General features: G+C 43.2%; 1 protein-coding gene across 2 annotated transcripts; it reads right to left on the bottom strand.

Moving 5' to 3' along the window:
• Nucleotides 1-2,986: 2,986 nt before the first annotated feature.
• si:ch211-137i24.10 (L6_membrane domain-containing protein) lies at nucleotides 2,987-5,945 on the bottom strand. 2 transcript variants are annotated; one of them, XM_021618949.2, is made up of 6 exons: nucleotides 5,806-5,945; nucleotides 5,436-5,688; nucleotides 4,732-4,797; nucleotides 4,160-4,293; nucleotides 3,810-3,996; nucleotides 2,987-3,498 (listed from the first exon to the last, which is right to left on the bottom strand). In XM_021618949.2, the coding sequence occupies exons 2-6, from the start codon at nucleotides 5,610-5,612 to the stop codon at nucleotides 3,490-3,492; spliced, it is 573 nt and encodes a 190-aa protein (XP_021474624.1). In that variant the 5' UTR covers nucleotides 5,613-5,688; nucleotides 5,806-5,945; the 3' UTR covers nucleotides 2,987-3,489. The 2 variants fall into 2 exon arrangements, with proteins under 2 accessions (XP_021474624.1, XP_021474623.1); XM_021618948.2 differs by having other exon boundaries at nucleotides 5,436-5,824.
• Nucleotides 5,946-18,753: the final 12,808 nt, after the last annotated feature.

The raw sequence follows: 18,753 nt of genomic DNA, 5'->3' as shown, positions 1-18,753 counted from the left end.
TGCATTGATCCTGCTTTGTAGTATACCCCTGAGTTGTTACTGCTCTTTTGTGGTCTTGTCTGTCTACTGCAGAAGGGCAATGCATCTACACAGCCAACCATTATTTTCCTCCTATTCTCAACACTCCACCGGAGTGGACCTGACCCGAGGGGTATACTACAAAGCGGGCTCAATGAATTAGCCAGCTAACTTTGATAAACAACCAGAAATAACTATTGATGTTCTGATTCATTAAGAAAGATGTGTTTTTTGGTTGTTGAGTCAATTAGACCATGCCATTTCAAGCTTATCCTTCAAAAAAATAAGTTATTTCAGAATATTTAGGCAGGGTAACTCATTGATCCTTTGTTGTATACCCCTCTGGCTTTACTTGTCATAGTGCTGGTACACGATTGAGAAAGGCACTGTAATAGTACTGTATTTTCCAGCCATTTCAAGAAAACAGCACTCTTTTTTTCAAATGCATTTCAATACTGCAGCCGGATTGCCTTTTTGCCAAGTTCCCTGAAATGTAACTCCATTATTCAAATGTTCAGTGTTTTTCTGTCCTTTTTTTAGTCATTAATATTGGTAACGCTTAACATTCAGTTGCTCTTATACCTGTGTAATAATGCTGAAATGTATTAATAGTAACAACATTGTGCTAACATGTTATACGTCAGTAACTGCGTTCTAATTGATTTGAGCAGTTTTGTAATTACATAGGGGAGGAATTGGGGGTGAAGTGTTACTTTGTTATTGTTGTTTGTCTATTAACCACTATTCTTCACCTTGTTTGTCATTTACTGTAATGTTATATTGTGATGTGCCAAACCATGAAATTCTCAGTTTCAAGCAACACTGACTAAGCATCATATCCAAACTGCCAATTGCAATGATCTGCCGGAGGTATCATTCCATTGTCAAATATTCCTTAAACAAGCCTTTAAACTTTAGACATTTTAAATATGCAATATTTATTTCAAATAAAGATGCATATTATTTGATTCATGTTCACAAAATTATCAGGAACGAGTAGCCTATTATACGATCCTACTGTAAAGAGTACAATAATACTGTATAGAGTAAAGAATACTAACTGTATATGTTGGGGGGGAAATAGTTTTTGTATTGTAATTACATGACTTGCATTAAAAGTGTCACTGCAGGACAAAGATGTGGGACATCTCAGTACTCAGTACTTCACACCCCTTGACCTTTTCCACATTTTGTTGTTACAGCCTAAATTAAAAATGTAGATTTTTGATGTCACTGGCCTATACTCAAATGTAATAGTGGAATTATGTTTTTCAAAATTTTGACAAATGAATGAAAAGCTGAAATGTCTTGAGTCAATAAGTATTCAACCCCTTTTATGTCAAGCCTAAATAAGTTCAGGAGTACACATGTTTTTAACAGGTCACATAAGTTGTATGGTGTGTTTTTAAATTTATTTTTGAGTACCTCATCTGTACCCCACACCATACAATTATTTGTAAGGTCCCTCAGTCGAGCAGTGAATTTCAAACAGATTCAACCACAAAGACCAGGGAGGTTTTCCAATGCCTTGCAAATAAGGACATCTATTGGTAGATTTTTTTTTTTTAATCTGACGTTAAATATCCCTTTAAGCATGGCAAAGTTATTAATTACACGGGATGGTGTAGCAATACATCCAGTCACTATAAAGATACAGGCATCCTTCCTAGTTGCCAGAGAGGAAGGAAACTGGTCAGGGATTTCACCATAAGGCTAATGCTTTAGGGTGTTTGCTACCTCGATCTGCGCAAACGAATCCTAGACCTGCGTGAGTAGTGGGTCCAAAATCCGAGACCAGAGTACCATGTATTCTGACGTGGCAGTGTGAGTCGCGTGGACTTTTTTTGCCTGTGGTAAACAAGCTAGCTCGCTGATGTCATGTAAAACTGTTATTTTTAGGTTTTGTGGAATCAAATATATTCTGTGGAATTATAACAAAAGCTCCAGGTAACCAAACCAGGGTACCAAATTTCAGATGTGATAATGCCCTAACAGTTACAGTTTAATGGCTGTAATAGGAAAATACTAACCTAATTGACAGAGTGAAAAGAAGGAAGCCTAAAAAAATATTCCAAAACTTGCATCCTGTTTGCGATAAGGCACTAAAGTAAAACGGCTAAAAATATGACAAATAAATTAACTTTATGTCCTGAGTGTTCGGGGCAAATACAGCACAACACACCATGGAGTACCACTCTTCATACTCTATATTGTTTTCAGCAATAGTAGCAGTACTTATTCAATTTATGAGAAGGTGTTATAGCAGGTCGCACGCATGGGGTCCACATATCGACATGCCCGAAGTTCCTCCACTGAAGGTTCTTCCACTGAAGACCACCTAGCATATCGGCTTGCCGCTCAAGAAACGCTAGTGGACTGATGAGCGATTGCCGACTTTCGGCATGCCAATGATCTGCCACCGGAGGCCCGACCGCGGCAAGCCACTGACGGCGTGCCACGCAAAAAGTACTGGCGGATCGACAGGTCATTGTTAGCTGGGGATCAACAACCAACTTAACAGATCTAGAATAATTTTGAAATAATGTGTATATATTGTACAATTCAGGTGTGCAAAGCTCTTAGAGACTTTCCCAGATGTAATTGCTGCAAAAGGTAATTTTATCATGTTTCTAACTCAGTGGGTTAAATACTTATCTAATCAACATATATTAGTGTTTTATTTTTCATTCATGTTTTACAAATGTTAGAATTTGTATTCCACTTGGACTAAAAATGATAATTAAATACATTTTAATCCCACTTTGTAACACAACATTTGGACAAAGGTGTGTGAATACTTTCTGAAGGCACTGTATAATGCATTAATTCATGCCTCGTGTAATGGAGAATAGACCATCATTAACCATTACTTAGTAATGGACTCAATTAGTAGAAATCATACATTTGTCTCTCTTATTTTCAACATAAAGTGTCCTATGTATAAATACAATGGAGAAGAGAGCACAAATAGAATGTAAGAATAAAAAAGATTTCATTTTATTTCAGAAAATGTGTACATGTATATAATGAACACAGAGAATTGATATTGTATATTATATGCTGCACCACTGAATAGCAATTGCATGTCACTGAAGAGTTTACTGGGAAAATTCTGAAATGATACCAATCCATGTATCGGACAAGGCGTTATTTTTTGTTAAAAACACATTTAAACACATTATACATTTGCATCTAACTATACTGACAAATGGTAATTTGGTATACGGTTGATAATGCGGCTGTCTTACCTGCCTTAGTTGAATTCACTAACTGTAAGTCACTCTGAAGAAGAGGGTCTGCTAAATGGCTAAAATGCTAATTTAGAAGGGATATCACATTGCAAATATTAAAATAAGGGAGAATGTTGTGCATCACATTGCAAACATATTGAAGCCAATGTCTCTCTTGGTCCACTTAGAGGCACCAGTCAATCCATCATGGATGGAGAGTAGAGTAAGAGTCTTCCTTCCATTAGATAACCTGCTTGGGACAAGATTAACAATTTAATAAGGAAACTTTCCCCACAGGGAGACAAATTTAATAAGGAAACTTTCCCCACAGTGAAGGACTATTCAGCTCTCTAGAAGACAATCCTATAAGAGTTAATTGGTCTCCTTTTCCTATAGCATATAACTTTTCAGCAGTGTAGGCTTTAGCTGATACATTTTAAGGATTTACATCACATCAATAACATTACATTTAAAAATGTGCTTAATTGAAGAAAATATTTCTATTAAATCCAATGATAACTGTCTCACAAACAGGTGTAAGGGACCCCTCCCCTTCCATACCCCTTTGTTGGTGCAGGTTCCACAGAGGCATCCAAAGAGCCCGTTGATCATTTGGGTGCAACAGAGCACCAGCTGCAGAGAGCTTGTCACCAGCAGGATGGCAAACAGCCCAATGTTAAACTCCACCACGTTTTTAGGCGCTGTGCACAATCCCCACAGATCACGGTTGTTCAGGTAACTGTTTTCTCTGATGGGGAAAGCCGAGAGGGTTGTAATTAATTATTAGCGTGGTGGTGGTGGTGGTGGTGGGGGTGGGTGGGTGTGTGTGTGTGTGTGTGTGTGCGTGCGTGCGTGCATGTGCGCTTGTGTAAGTTAATGAGTGTGTGTTTGTGATCTATGAAGACACTAACCTGTCTTTGAAGGGAGTTGTCCAGAGCAGCAGCACTCTACAGTAGGGCCCATTAATCAGGCCAAGCATTGCCACTATGAAACTGTAGAGGGCGCCAGCAACCCCGACCGCAGCAAAGGCAATGGAGAGGAACATCTGTAGAAACAAGATTAGTTAAGTTTTAATATATTGGTCTTTCAGCATTATTACAGGTTCTTAAATAAAGTTATCATTAAAAAACACAGAATTACAATAACAAATAATACATGTTAATTTCAAAGTGCTAAAAATTATGATGACTATCTTATTTAGTATTTCCTGTTTTCTTTGCATCCTATCACGTATGATTCCTTCCTTCCTTTCTTTCTTTCTCTCTTGCTCTGTCTCTCTATCTACCTTACTCTCTCTGTATCTGTCTATATGTCTCTGTCTATCTGTATCTCTGCATCTGTAGCTCTGATCCTTTTGTAATCTTTCGAAAGTAATCTTTCAATTCCCTGCTCTTCTTTTTAGAGTCTTCTAGTCTTTTAGAGTTCAACAGTTATCATTCTTATAGACTTCTCCAGTGTTTTCTTGTCTGTAAAGAGTACTTACCCCGCAGCGGTTGGCACAGCATCCCTGCTGTCCAGTAACATGGATGTACAATGCTGGGACCAACACCTGGAAAGGGAATGGGCAAGGAAATCAGTACCATGCATGTAACCTCAAGGACTTTTATCCTGGTTAAGTAAAGGCTACATTTTTAAAAATCAACATTTGACAATAACAACTATTTGCATTTGAACAAGGCAATACAAGTGGTTGAATGTGAGAGAATGGTTGAATGTTTTTATTTTTGTGTGTGAATTATTTTGTTGCTCTTGTTCTTGAATGAATGAGGCAGTAGTAGGAAGGTCCAGCAAATGTGCACTTTGATAAGGGCTGTGGTGAGCTTCTTGGCAAATAAAGCAGCATGATTCACCAGATCACTTACATATCACACTGTAGTTTGTCCCTAACCTTGTAAAAATCTAAAAACTAGTAGAAAACACTCAAACATGTAAACCATATTTTGAATCACTGGCCCCCTTGGATAACTTAACTGTGCCAACTCATGGGTGACTCCCCATTATACATATACTTGTGAATCATGTGGAACCTAACAAGGGTTTCATCAATACACAAAGCAAAGTCCATATGACATTTCACTGACATGCTCATATGAATGGTTATGGGGGATTTCCCAATGGCTTGCACTTAAAAAAAATATTGCATAATTAAATTAAACACCATTCATTATTTAAGAAGAAAGAACTTACCATTAGTCCCCCTCCAACCAGTCCTCCCATGTACTTCACCTCTTCTGTGATGTATCCGTCTTTGGCGTAACTGGTCTCCCAACCCGGGAAGAACAGTATGATGTTACAGATGATTGAGATGACTGCCAGTGGGTATAGCGTCACCCCAATACACCGGGAGCATTTACCTGTACACATCCTATCTGCCACGTACGGTTTGACTTGTCTAAGAACTGTGCAGCCAATAGGTTTGAGACCCTTGGACGATGAGAGCCTTGAACATTCCAAAAGAAAAACAGGGTTCTTTCAGTTAGGTATAAAGTTGTAAAACAAACTCTTAGAATTCCACAAAGGGTCTTTTCTGATGAAAACAATCGTCTTGTCCACTCACCTTTTTTTTCTCTCTACCTGGTGATGTACGGGGGGGAATAGAATACATACTAGGTGGGAGGAGTGGTTTTGTGTGGGTGTAATAGTGTACTGTGAGTCATAGTAAAGCAAAGGCTATAATTGGACACCTATTCTTCACCCAACATGGCTGGGGGACTTTGAATGGCGTCATTTATGTCAAATCGATTATGGTGTTATGAGTAACACTAGAGGTTGGCATGGTTTCCTTTGGTGATAAACACCAAACCATAGTCAGAATAGGGTACCTGAGAAATAACCTACGAAGCCTCCAGACTACAGTTATTTGTCTGTTTAGTATGCCCCCATTGTCACAATATTCTCTAATGAATAAGAGAGGGTAATTGTTTTTGTGTTGTTCTGCTTCTTTCAAATCTTCCAAGCTACACGGAATGTTTTCCGCCAGTGTGTGTTTGTATTGTCTATCTGAGTTTCTGTAAAAAAAAACACTCCTTGTGAACTTTGGACCGGTAGTGCATGATGCTGTAGATGGGAGGGATACAACAAGTCTTTGACATCAGCAGTAAAACATTAACAAGTGACTGGTTAAACATTAATACGAGACTGCACACTAGCCACGGTGAGCTAGGATAAAGGAATGTCATTCACCACTTACAAACATTAGCCGTTTTGAATTGAGTAACTGTAACTTCCCAATTGAGATGTTAATTGGAAACATTTGTGTGCACCGCTAACCAAAGATTTCTCAGTTACATACTCAGTAATATGATTTAGTCTGTCATTATAGGATGATGAGCAATGAGCATCCTTTTGATTACAAAAAAAAGGATCTGACAAAAACCAAGAGGCCGACATGTAAGCTTGAATAAAAAATAAGTGATACTAGCAAAAGCAGTGTGTAGGTTTCTCTTTTCTTCGAAGATTACCATGAGTTAAAACCTGTGAGTAGTAATTAAGGGAGCTCTTTGGTGTTAGCGCAGGTGACAATTCTAGGGAGAGAAAGTTTTTGTAATGTTACCCGCAATGTTCCCCAGATGTTTGAGTGTCCAGTTTACTGTTAGTTAGGGGAACCATCTAAGTATGTTAGCAAAAACCTCCTGAGAACCTATTTAGAATGTTTTGGCATTAGAGTTAGGAGAACATTCCCTAAATGTCAAACAGAACTTACCCAGAACGTGGTTGCCATGTTCTCAGAATATCCAATATTAATGTTCTAGACACGTTTCATTGGAACATTGCAAAAACATTCATGTGTCCAGTTTTCTGAGGGTTAGGACAATATTCCATCAATGTCCCACCAAATATTTACAGAACATGGTTGCCATGTTCTCAGAATATAAAATATTAATGTTCTAGACATGTTTCATGGGAATGTTGTAAGAACAATTCCTGTCTCCAATTACCTTTAAAGTAGCTGTCCAGTGGTTTCAGATTTCTATGATATATGACCTATAATTACTTCGAAAATGAGTGAGATAGTTTTCCTTCCAACATTTTAAAATGAAGTATGTTAAAAAGCAACTCTTCTGTGTTGGAATGGTGTGGGTGTACCCCAACAACAGATGGTGTGGGCATATACCGGTCATTACAAATATTCAAGCAAGTAGACCTCTGATTGGCCAGCTCATCCTGCTCTAGACCGCTGATTGGCCATGACATCATATTCTATGAGGAAATAGCAAGCATTTTTTAAATGGTCTCTTTGCGATGTTTGACGTTGGGTTTTTGAAGTGTTTTTTTCCCCTACAATTTATGCTTTGGCCACAAATGCGAGTATAGGATGAGTCAACAACATTATTTGGCTATGAGTTAATGGAAAATTAACTTTTAAAGTGAGATTTTCACTGGACAGTTACTTAAAACATACGCCGTTCTGGAGATTTTGTCTAGTTCCCAGCTTGTTTAGGGGACACCCCCTTTAAAGTCCAGGAGCATGCAGGTATGCTTCACCATCTTGGCGCCGCCATGGATCGTGTTGTCCAGACAATGGACCGCTGGGTGAGACAGGGAGTTTTTCCAGCGCCTCCACCAGCACAACAGGGGTCTCTCCTGAGCACCCCTTTCCCGCATGAACCCAGTGGGATCCGTCTTTCCTTGCCCCAGGAGTACGACGGGAGGGCTGCGAACTGCCAGGGGTTCTTGTTGCAATTAGACCTCTATCTGGCCACCGTCCACCTGGCTCCATCGGACCGTGAGAGGGTGTCCGCCCTCGTCTCGTGCCTCACCGGGAGAGCCCTGGAGTGGGTCAACGCCGTGTGGAGAGAGGGAGATGCGGCGTTGGACCAGTTTGAGGAGTTCCGGGCAGTTTTCGACCACACGCCCGAGGGTAGAGCGGCGGGTGAGCGCCTCATCCATCTGAGGCAGGAGATGAGGAGCGCCCGGGAGTTCGCCCTGGAGTTTAGGAACTTGGCTGCCGGCGCGGGATGGAACATCTGGGCCCTGATCGACCATTACCACTGCAGTCTGCACGAGGACGTCTGTCGGGAGCTGGCCTGCAGAGACACCACCCTCACGTTTGACCATCTGGTGGACCTGTCCATCCGGCTGGACAACCTGCTGGCTACTCGCAGATGTTCAGATCGGGGTCTGGTGGTTCCATCCTCCCCCTCTCCGATACCCATGGAGCTGGGAGGCGCAGGGAGACCGGAGGGGGTTCCCACTAATGCACCATCTGTGGCCGCAGAGGTCACACTGCCAGTCGGTGCCGGGTTAGTTTCTCTGGGAATCAAGGCAGCAGGCAGGGCGCTCTGGCGTCACTCCAGGTGAGCCGGCACCATTCTCACCCAGAGCCCTCTGTTGCACATATGTTTGTCTGTTACGTTCCCTGAGTTTTCCCCGCATTCCCAGCAGAAGGCGCTTCGTCGATTCAGGCGCAGCTGGGAATTTTATTGATAGCCAAAAGTTTAGGGATCCCCATCGTTCCCGTGGATGTGCCCTTCCCCGTTCAAGCCTTAGATATTCGACCATTAGGGTCTGGGTTGATTAGGGAGGTCACAGCGCCTTTGGGCATGGTGATGCAGGGGGGTCATTCGGAGATAATTAGTCTCTTCCTTATTGACTTTCCTACATTTCCCATGCTGCTGGGCCTACCCTGGTTAGCTTGTCATAACCCCACCGTTTCTTGGCCACAGAGGGCTCTCACGGGGTGGTCGCGAGAGTGCTCAGGTAGGTGTTTAGGGGTTTCCGTTGGTGCTACTATGGTGGAAAGTCCAGACCAGGTCTCCACCGTGCGCATTCCCCATGAATATGCCGATTTGGCTCTCGCCTTCTCCAAAAAGAAGGCGACTCAATTACCACCTCATCGACGGGGCGATTGCGCGATAGATCTCCTGGTAGACGCTGCACTTCCCAGGAGTCACATGCATCCCCTCTCACAGGCGGAGACGGAGGCTATGGAAACATATGTCTCCGAATCCCTGCATCGGGGGTACATTCGGTCCTCCACTTCACCCTCCTCCTCGAGGTTATTTTTTGCGAAGAAGAAGGAGGGAGGTCTGCGCCAGTGTATAGACTATCGGGTCTGGATCAGATCACTGTGAGGTACAGTTACCCGCTACCACTCATAGCCACAGCAATAGAGTCAATGCACGGGACGTGCTTCTTCACCAAACTAGATCTTAGGAACGCTTACAACCTGGTGCGTATCCGAGAGGGAGACGAGTGGAAGACGGCTTTCAGTACCACCTCTGGGCACTATGAGTACCTCGTCATGGGTTGATGAATGCGCCATTAGTCTTCCAAGCCTTTGTAGACAAAATTTTCAGGGACCTGCACGGGCAGGGTGTAGTGGTGTATATTGATGACATTTTGATATACTCCACTACACGCACTGAGCATGTGTCCCTGGTGCACAGAGTGCTTGGTCGCCTGTTGGAGCATGACCTGTACGTCAAGGCTGAGAAATGCCTGTCCGTCTCCTTCCTAGGGTATCGCATATCCACTTCAGGGGTGGAGATGGAGAGTGAGCGCATTTCAGTCGTGCGTAATTGGCAGACTCCCACCACGGTAAAGGAGGTGCAGCAGTTCTTAGGGTTTGCCAACTACTACCGGAGGTTTATCCGGGGTTTTGGTTAGGTGGCGGCTCCCATTACCTCACTGCTGAAGGGTGGCCCGGTGCACTTGCAGTGGTCAGCTGAGGCGGACAGGGCTTTTAGTCACCTGAGGGCTCTCTTTGGCTTGAGGGGGCTAAACACCCTTTTCTCTTCTGGACTGACCACCGCAATCTGGAGTACATCCGGGCGGCGAGGAGACTGAACCCTCGCCAGGCAAGGTGGGCCATGTTTTTCACTCGTTTTGTGATTACCCTCTCTTACAGACCAGGCTCTCAGAACGTTAAGGCAGACGCATTGTCCCGGCTGTATGACACGAGGGAGAGGCCCATGGATCCCACTCCCATACTCCCCGCCTCTTGCCTGGTGGCGCTGGTAGTGTGGGAGCTGGACGCGGACATTCAGCAGGCATTACGTGCAGAGCCCGCTCCCCTCCAGTGTCCAGCTGGGCATCTGTACGTTCCGTCTGCTGTCCGCGATCGGCTGATCTATTGAGCCCACACGTCACCCTCCTCTGGTCATCCTGGGATTGGTCGGACAGTGGCCCACTTTGGCTAAGGATGTGAGGGTTTATGTTTCCTCCTGCTCGGTGTGCGCTCAGTGTAAGGCCCCTAGGCACCTGCCCAGAGGTAAGTTACAACCCTTACCCATTTCACAACGGCTGTGGTCACACCTGTCGGTAGATTTCCTGTCTTCCTCCTTCACAGGGTAACACCACGATCCTGGTCGTTGTGGATCGTTTTTCTAAGTCCTGTCATCTCCTCCCTTTGCCCGGTCTCCCTACGGCCCTACAGACTGCGGAGGCCCTGTTTACACACGTATTCCGGCACTATGGGGTGCCTGAGGCACTATGGGGTGCCGGATATAGCTGCCCATGTCCACCTTCAGCGCCCGTGCTGCTCCAAAAGTTGGCGCAGACTGTCACCTCAGTGAGGCCCCGGGGGACCGGGTCTGGCTCTCGTCCCGAAACCTACCCCTCCGCCTCGCAAGCCTTTCCGACCTGCACATTTCTCAGTAGTTGGTATTCAGACGAACCTTATTCAGTCGCATAACGTGCTCTGCAGGTGTAGCTACTGTACTGTGCGCGCTATATATTTAATTCAACCACTGAAAACCCTCCCACTTGCTGGCCAACAAATGTTTTCAAGGAGTTTTTATTCAATAGGGTTTTAAGTACATTTACACTATATGTATATAGAAAAGTCTGTGGACACACCTTCAAATTAGTGGATTTGGCTATTTCAGCCACACCCGTTGCTGACAGGTGCATTAGATCGAGCACACAGGCATGCAATCTCCAAAGAAAAACATTGGCAGTAGAATGGCCTTACTGAAGTCAATTCGTCAATTCGTCAAATTTCTTCCCTGCTAGAGCTGCCCCGGTCAACCGAAAGTGCTGCTATTGTGAAGTGGAAACATCTAGGAGCAACAACGGCTCAGCAGGGAAGTGGAAGACCACACAAGCTCACAGAACGGGACCACCGAGTGTTGAAGCGCGTAACGCGTAAAAATCATCTGTCCTCGGTTGAAACACTCACTACCGAGTTCCAAACTGCCTCTGGAAACAATGCCAGCACAAGAACTGTTCGTCGGGAGCTCTATTAAATGGGTTTCTATGACCGAGCAGCCTCACAAGCCTAAGATCACCATGCGCAATGCCAAGTGTCGGCTGGAGTGGTATAAAGCTAGCCGCCATTGGACTCTGGAGCAGTGGAAACACGTTCTCTAGAGTGATGAATCACGCTTCGCCATCTGGCATTCCGACGGACTAATCTGGGTTTGGGGGATGCCAGGAGAACGCTACCTGCCCGAATGCATAGTGCCAACTGTTAAGGATTGGTGGAGGAAGAATAATGGTCTGGTGCTGTTTTTCATGGTTCAGCCTAGGCCCCTTAGTTTCAGCGTGACAATGCCCATGTGCACAAAGCGAGGTCCATACAGAAATGGTTTGTTGAGATCAGTGTTGAAGAACTTCTCTGGCCTGCACAGAGCCCTGACCTCAAACCCATCGAACACCTTGGGGGTGAATTAGAACATCGAGCGCGAGCCAGGCTTGATCGCCCCAACATCAGTGCCCGACCTCACAATTGCTCTTGTGGTTGAATGGAAGCAAGTCCCCGCAGCAATGTTCCAACATCTAGTGGACAGCCTTCTCAGAAGAGTGGAGGCTGTTATAGCAGCCTCCAGTCTCATATCAGTGCCCATGATTTTGGAATGAGATGTTCGACAAGCAGGTATCCACATACTTTTGGTCATGTCGTGTATCTTAAGCCATCCCTTTAAATACGGTGTACCTTTTAGTTTGAGTTTTGTTGACAGACTCACTAGAATATAATGAGAGAACGGGTTCAGAATATTATGGACAAATGAAAGAAGAAATCTAAACATATGCATATACGTCTTCATTTCAGCACCAATTGGTAGATTGAAAAATACTCTGATCTTGTAGAGTATTTAGGGATATGAAAGTATCATACATGTATAAAATCAGATTTGGAAAGCCTTTACAAACAAAATATATTGATGAATCAAAAATACAGTGGTTTGACTTATCCTGGAACTTGCCATATTCAGATCTTCAACTCATGGTAATGTTGGAAGATTAGTGTACATATAATTATAAAAGGGAGAATAGTGTAATTCAGCCACTATACCCTCGTCTATTGCCTGCACTTGCCTGCACTAACCATCTGGTTCAAACTGTTACGGCTACGTTTTCCGCTCTATAACAATGTAATTTATGTATTATTATCAACTGTTACTAATGATCCTCACCAACAACCACATGGCCGTGATGGCATTTAAAGAGGAAGCAAATGAAGTCAAACAAAACAATGTAATTCAATTGAATGATAATGTAGGCGTTACCAACTGAAGGGACCTAACAGTAAATTGGAGCATTGGCCTGCAACCAAAAGGTTGCTAGTTTGAATCTCAGAGTCAACTATGCCCTTGAGCAAGGCACTTAATCCTAATTGCTCCAGGGTCGCTGTCAATTATGGCTTATCCCTGGCCGTTACCCCACTCTCTGAGGGTGTTTTAGGGGAGGGGGATATGCAAAAACATATTTCCATTTCACACCACACACTTGTACAGGTTAAACACTTGTACATGTGTGAAATGGGACAAATATAAACATCCCCTATTTGATGTGTTGTTATCAGGCCTACTGATGGTCAATACTGATAGTGGCTAATATTTAACACAATAGAAAAAGGAAACAGAGAAATTCGGGGTAAACTATGATTAAGACATTCGAGAGTGCCCATCACTGCAAGCAGTGGCAACCAGTCATTCAGAGCAAGTGGGGCAAATTAATACTAATTTGTTTGCTAACAATATAACAAAAAAATGTCATTGAGTTAATAAAGCTACATACAAACATGGTCTCTTTTTTGCTTTCTTGAGTAAGGCAGCTCCAAAATGCATGTGTTTCAGCCTAGCTCAGTGCTTTCTGTGGTGGTGGTGGGGCAAGCCAGCAGAAAATACAGAGCGTTGCGCCTGATTGGCTCAGTTTTCTGTCACTCATGGGACAGTACATCACCCACAAGCCTAAGGTTAGAGCTCGAAAATGTTTGGGTTCTGCCATAGAGTTATATTAGAAGTGCCCATCCAAGCAGGCTCAAGGTCATCGGCCACAGAATGACATCAAATCACAGCTTTGATTGGACTTTCAAAGTCTTAGCTAGCAGTCATTATCATAAATCAAGTCGACAATCTACTGGCAAATCCTTTCTAATCCATGTCATATGAAGATAAATAATGAAGCGAAATTATTGATAAAACGTATCGGTGCTCATCATCCATTGGACATAAACATTACACAACAAGTTGGAAATCGCAAATTTAACAATGAGTCATTTGGAAGGAATCAGTGGCTAACTGCAAGCAGTGCAAAGCAATCAGTAACAGTAGCCTCCTATTCAATGCTGCTGTGTTTTTTTTCCCACCATAAATGCAGAGAATGCCAGACTTTGATGACAAAGTTTGATGACAAAACCGTCGTGCCAACTTCATGTTTAAGTGAGCACAGCACAAGCCAAGGTGAGTCCAAAAATGTCTTGTATGCTGCTGCATAAATGATCTAATATGCAAGGGAGATATGTATACCGTAGCTAAGAAAGTAATACTAAGTGTATGTTGTGTAGAGACATTGTTGTTAGTAGCCCATGTGCCTCACCCTAATAATTTGGTCTATTTTCACCTCTTAATTTCGAGGCTGAATTAATTGTTTCACTGCCAGATAAGGCTCCGCTGATAGCCAGGTGCAGCGGTGGTAAGGATTCACTCCATTGTGCTGGAAAGAAAGCTCTGCCTTTGGGACAGCTTTATGTAGGCCCTAACAGTTTGTGGGCTTGCTCGTACCTATCTTTCCGATTTGGTCCTGCAGTACATACCTACATGTACGCTACGGTCACAAGATGCAGGCCTCCTTACTGTCCCTAGAATTTCTAAACCTCAACCTTTAAGTCTTTATTGAAGACTCATCTCTTCAGTAGGTCCTATGATTGAGTGTAGTCTGGCCCAGGAGTGTGAAGGTGAACGGAAAGGCACTGGAGCAACGAACTGCCCTTGCTGTCTCTGCCTGGCCGGTTCCCCTCTCTCACTGGGATTCTCTGCCTCTAACCCTATTACAGGTGCTGAGTCACTAGCTTACTGGTGCTCTTCCATGCCGTCCCTAGGAGGGGTGCGTCACTTGAGAGGGTTGAGTCACTGACTTGATCTTCCTGTCTGGGTTGGCGCTCCCCCTCGGGTTGTACCGTGGTGGAGATCTTTGTGGTCTATACTCGGCCTTGTCTCAGGATGGTAAGTTGGTGGTTGAACATATCCCTCTAGTGGTGTGGGGGCTGTGCTTTGGCAAAGTGGGTGGGGTTATATCCTGCCTGTTTGGCCCTGTCCGGGGGTATCGTCGGACGGGGCCACAGTGTCTCCCGACCATCGACCTGCTAGCAGACTGCGTCTATTCCCTGACGGTGGCTAAAACCAAGGTTCTAGAGAGGAGTACATCCAGGAGGCTTATCAACAGGGTTTTATCTGTCCATCCACCTCCCCTGCATCAGCAGGCTTCTTCTTCATGGCCAATAAGGAGGGTGGTCTACGTCCATGTATCAACAACAGAGGTGTTAACTCCTTCACCACCAAGTACCGCTACCTTCTACCGTTGGTACTGGCCTTCATTGACAGCTCTGTGGGGCCTGGTGTTTTACTAAACTGGATCTACGGAGTGCCTACAATCTGATCTGCATCCGTGAGGGGGATGAATAGAAGACAGCCTTCAGCACAATGTCTGGGCATTACGAGTACTTGGTGATGCCTAATGGATTAGCCAATGCTCCGTCAGTGTTCCAGGCATTCGTGAACGAGGTGTTCTGGGACATGCTTGGGTGTCGGGTGGTCGTGTATATCGTATACATCCTGATCTACTCGGCCACCTTGGAGGATCATATCGCCCATGTCCAGGTAGGCCTGGGACTCCTGTAGATTCACAACTTATCATGTGAAATGGGTGATGGACATCCACATATTAATACATACCATACGAAACGGAACACATCATACTAAATGGAGTGTCTCGGATTTACGTACAGAATAATATGAAATGCTCTGAGACCAGTATGGTCCTACTCCTGACCAAAAGACTGTGACTTGTCTGATAATCAATCAATGTGATTTTGTTTCACTAAATCTCGGTCTGTATGTTTGGTTAATTGATCTCTGGCTAGACAAGCAGATGTGGTAGCTTATTTATTAGTTTGCTAATCTATCACTGGTAAGAAACATTTAACATGGGAAATGTAGCCTAAATCAAGTGTATTATTTATCTATTGACTCACGGAGTAGCCTCATATAGTCTTATATAGGGCCTAGGATATTTTTCCTATACATGACAAAATACAGATATAACATTTCCCCCGCTTCTCTGCACTATCTTGTATTGCTGCCCATATGAGAGCTTCGGTAAAGAATGTGTGATCAACAAACAGTATGAGAGTAGATATGGATATTTTTTTTACTAAACAGAGTTGGTCCCCGTTAAGATACCTTGATGTTTAAACAATTTCCTCTCTTCAGCTCCCCGTTATTCATGAGCTGATTCGCTAACTGTATAACACAGGAGGTTGGTGGCACCTTAATTGGGGAGGACGGGCTCATAGTAATGGTTGCAATGGAATAAATTGAATGGTATCGCACTCAAACGCATGGTTTCCATGTGTTTGATACCATTCCATTCACTTCATTACTATGATCGGTCCTCCCCTTAGCAGCCTCCTGTGCTGTATAGGCCTAATCAAAAAATAGATTTTGCCAAATAGGAAATATTCTGTCATTTGTTATAGGTTATCTAGCAAGCTTAGCAACTTTAATCATATGACCTACTCATTCAAGGATTTGACTTTATTTGTACTATTTTCTACATTGTAGAATAATAGTGAAGAAATCAAAACTATGAAATAACACATATGGAGTCATGTTGTAACCAAAAAATGTTATTCAAATCAAAATATATTTTATATTTGAGATTCTTCAAATGGCCACCCTTTGCCTTGATGACAGCTTTGCACGCTCTTGGCATTCTCTCAACCAGCTTCATGAGGTAGTCACCTGGAATGTAATTTGAATTGACAGGTGTGCCTTCTTCAAATGTTATTTGTGGAATTTCTTTCCTTCTTAATGCATTTGAGCCAATCAATTGTGTTGTGACAAGGTGGTGTAGGGGGGTGGGGGGTTATACAAAGGCAGTAAATGTCTTTGCTAGGTAAAGCTCCACCTTATCTCAGCTCACTGGCCACCATAGCAACACTCACCTGTAGCACGCGCTCCAGCAGGTATATTTCACTTGGTCATCCCCAAAGCAAACACCTACTTTGGCCTCCTTCCTTCCAGTTCTCTGCTGCCTATGACTGGAACGAATTGCAAAAATCACTGAAGTTGGAGACTTATATCTCTCTCACTTACTTTAAGCGTCAGCTGTCAGAGCAGCTTACCGATCGCTGAAGCTGTGTAAATAGCCATCTGTAAATAGCCCATCCAACCAACTACCTACCTCAAATCCATATGTGTTTTTCTGCTCTTTTGCACACCAGTATTTCTACTTGCACATCCTCATCTGCACATGTATCACTCCAGTGTAAATTGCTCAATTGTAATTACTTTGCCACTATTGGCCTATTTATTGCCTTACCTCCTTACCTCATTTGCACACACGGTATACATATTTTTCTATTGTGTTATTGGCTGTACGTTTGTTTATCCCATGTGTAACTCTGTGTTGTTGTTTTAGTCGCACTGCTTTGCTTTATCTTGGCCAGGTCGCAGTTGTAAATGAGAAAAATATTTGGTAAAAGACCAAGTCCACATTATGGCAAGAACAGCTCAAACAAGCAAAGAGAAACACCAGTCCATCGTTATTTTAAGACATGAAGGTCAGTCAATATGAATAATTTCAAGAACTTTGAAAGTTTCTTCAAGTGCAGTCGTAAAAACCACCAAGCTCTATGATGGAACTGGCTCTCATGAGGACCGCCACAGGAATTGAAGATCCAGAGTTAACTCTGCTGCAGAGGATTACCAGCCTCAGAAATTGCAGCCCAAAGAAATGCTTCACAGAGTTCAAGCAACAGACACATCTCAACATCTTTTCAGAGGAGACTGTGTGAATCAGGCCTTCATGGTCGAATTACTGCAAAGAAACTGCTACTAAAGGACACCAATAATAAGAAGAGTCTTGCTTCGGCCAAGAAACACGAGCAATGAGCAATGGACATTAGACTGGTGGAAATTTGTCCTTTGTTCTGGAGTCCAAATTGGAGATTTCTGGTTCCAACCGCTGTGTCATTGTGAAACGTGTTGTAGGTGAACGGATGATCTCCGCATGTGTATATTTCCCACCGTAAAGCATGGAGGAGGAGGTGTTATGGTGTGGGGGTGCTTTGCTGGTGACACTGTCTGTGATTTACTTAGAATTCAAGACACACTTCTGCAGCAATACGCCATTCCATCTGGTTTGTGCTTAGTGGGACTATCATTTGTTTTTCAAAAGGACAATGACCCAACACACCTCCAGGCTGTGTAAGGGCTATTTGACCAAGTAGGAGAGTGATGAAGTGCTGCATCAGATGACCTGGCCTCCACAATTCCCTGACCTCAACCAAATTGAGATGGTTTGGGATGAGTTGGACTGCAGAATGCAGGAAAAGCAGCCAGAAAGTGCTCAGCATATGTGGGAACTCCTTCAAGATTGTTGGAAAAGCATTCCAGGTGCAGCTGGTTGAGAGAATACCAAGAGTGTGCAAAGCTGTCATCAAGGCAAAGTTTGGCTATTTGAATAATCTCAAAAATGAAATGTATTTAGATTTGTTTAACACTTTTGTGGTTACTACACGATTCCATATGTGTTATTTCATAGTTTGGATGTCTTCACTATTATTCTACAATGTAGAAAATAGTAAAAATAAAAAAAAACCCTAGAATGAGTAGGTGTCCTATAACTTTTGACCGGTAGTGTATATATATTTATTGTTTTGTACCCATTGCCTAATTTATGAAGGTCAATAACCATGTATTTATTTTGTTTGCGAGTTATTTGCTTTCCCCATGGGGATGGATGACAAATCCATTTTACATGCTTGTTATATTCTTTAAGAGTCTATTGATGCGCCCGTGCAGCATAATAAAATAAATCCCCATCAAAATACAGATATCAGTTTTAGATAGAGATATCAGTTTTAGATAGAGATATCAGTTTTAGATAGAGACATCAGTTTAAGATAGAGATATCAGTTTTTTTGCATGGCCTGCATCTAAATCCGAAGTATCCGCCTATAACTGTCGGCCTTCCGCATCCACAGTCAGACCATGAGACATCCCGAAAATCGGTCTTCTCACCAAAATGCCTGTAGCGTCTGAAGTCAGCAACGCTT

This window comes from Oncorhynchus mykiss, chromosome 10 (assembly GCF_013265735.2).
Source record: "Oncorhynchus mykiss isolate Arlee chromosome 10, USDA_OmykA_1.1, whole genome shotgun sequence".
NCBI classification, from domain to species: domain Eukaryota; kingdom Metazoa; phylum Chordata; class Actinopteri; order Salmoniformes; family Salmonidae; genus Oncorhynchus; species Oncorhynchus mykiss.
The sequence above is the reverse complement of the archived record's forward strand: the minus strand, read 5'-3'. Positions and strand labels throughout refer to the sequence as shown.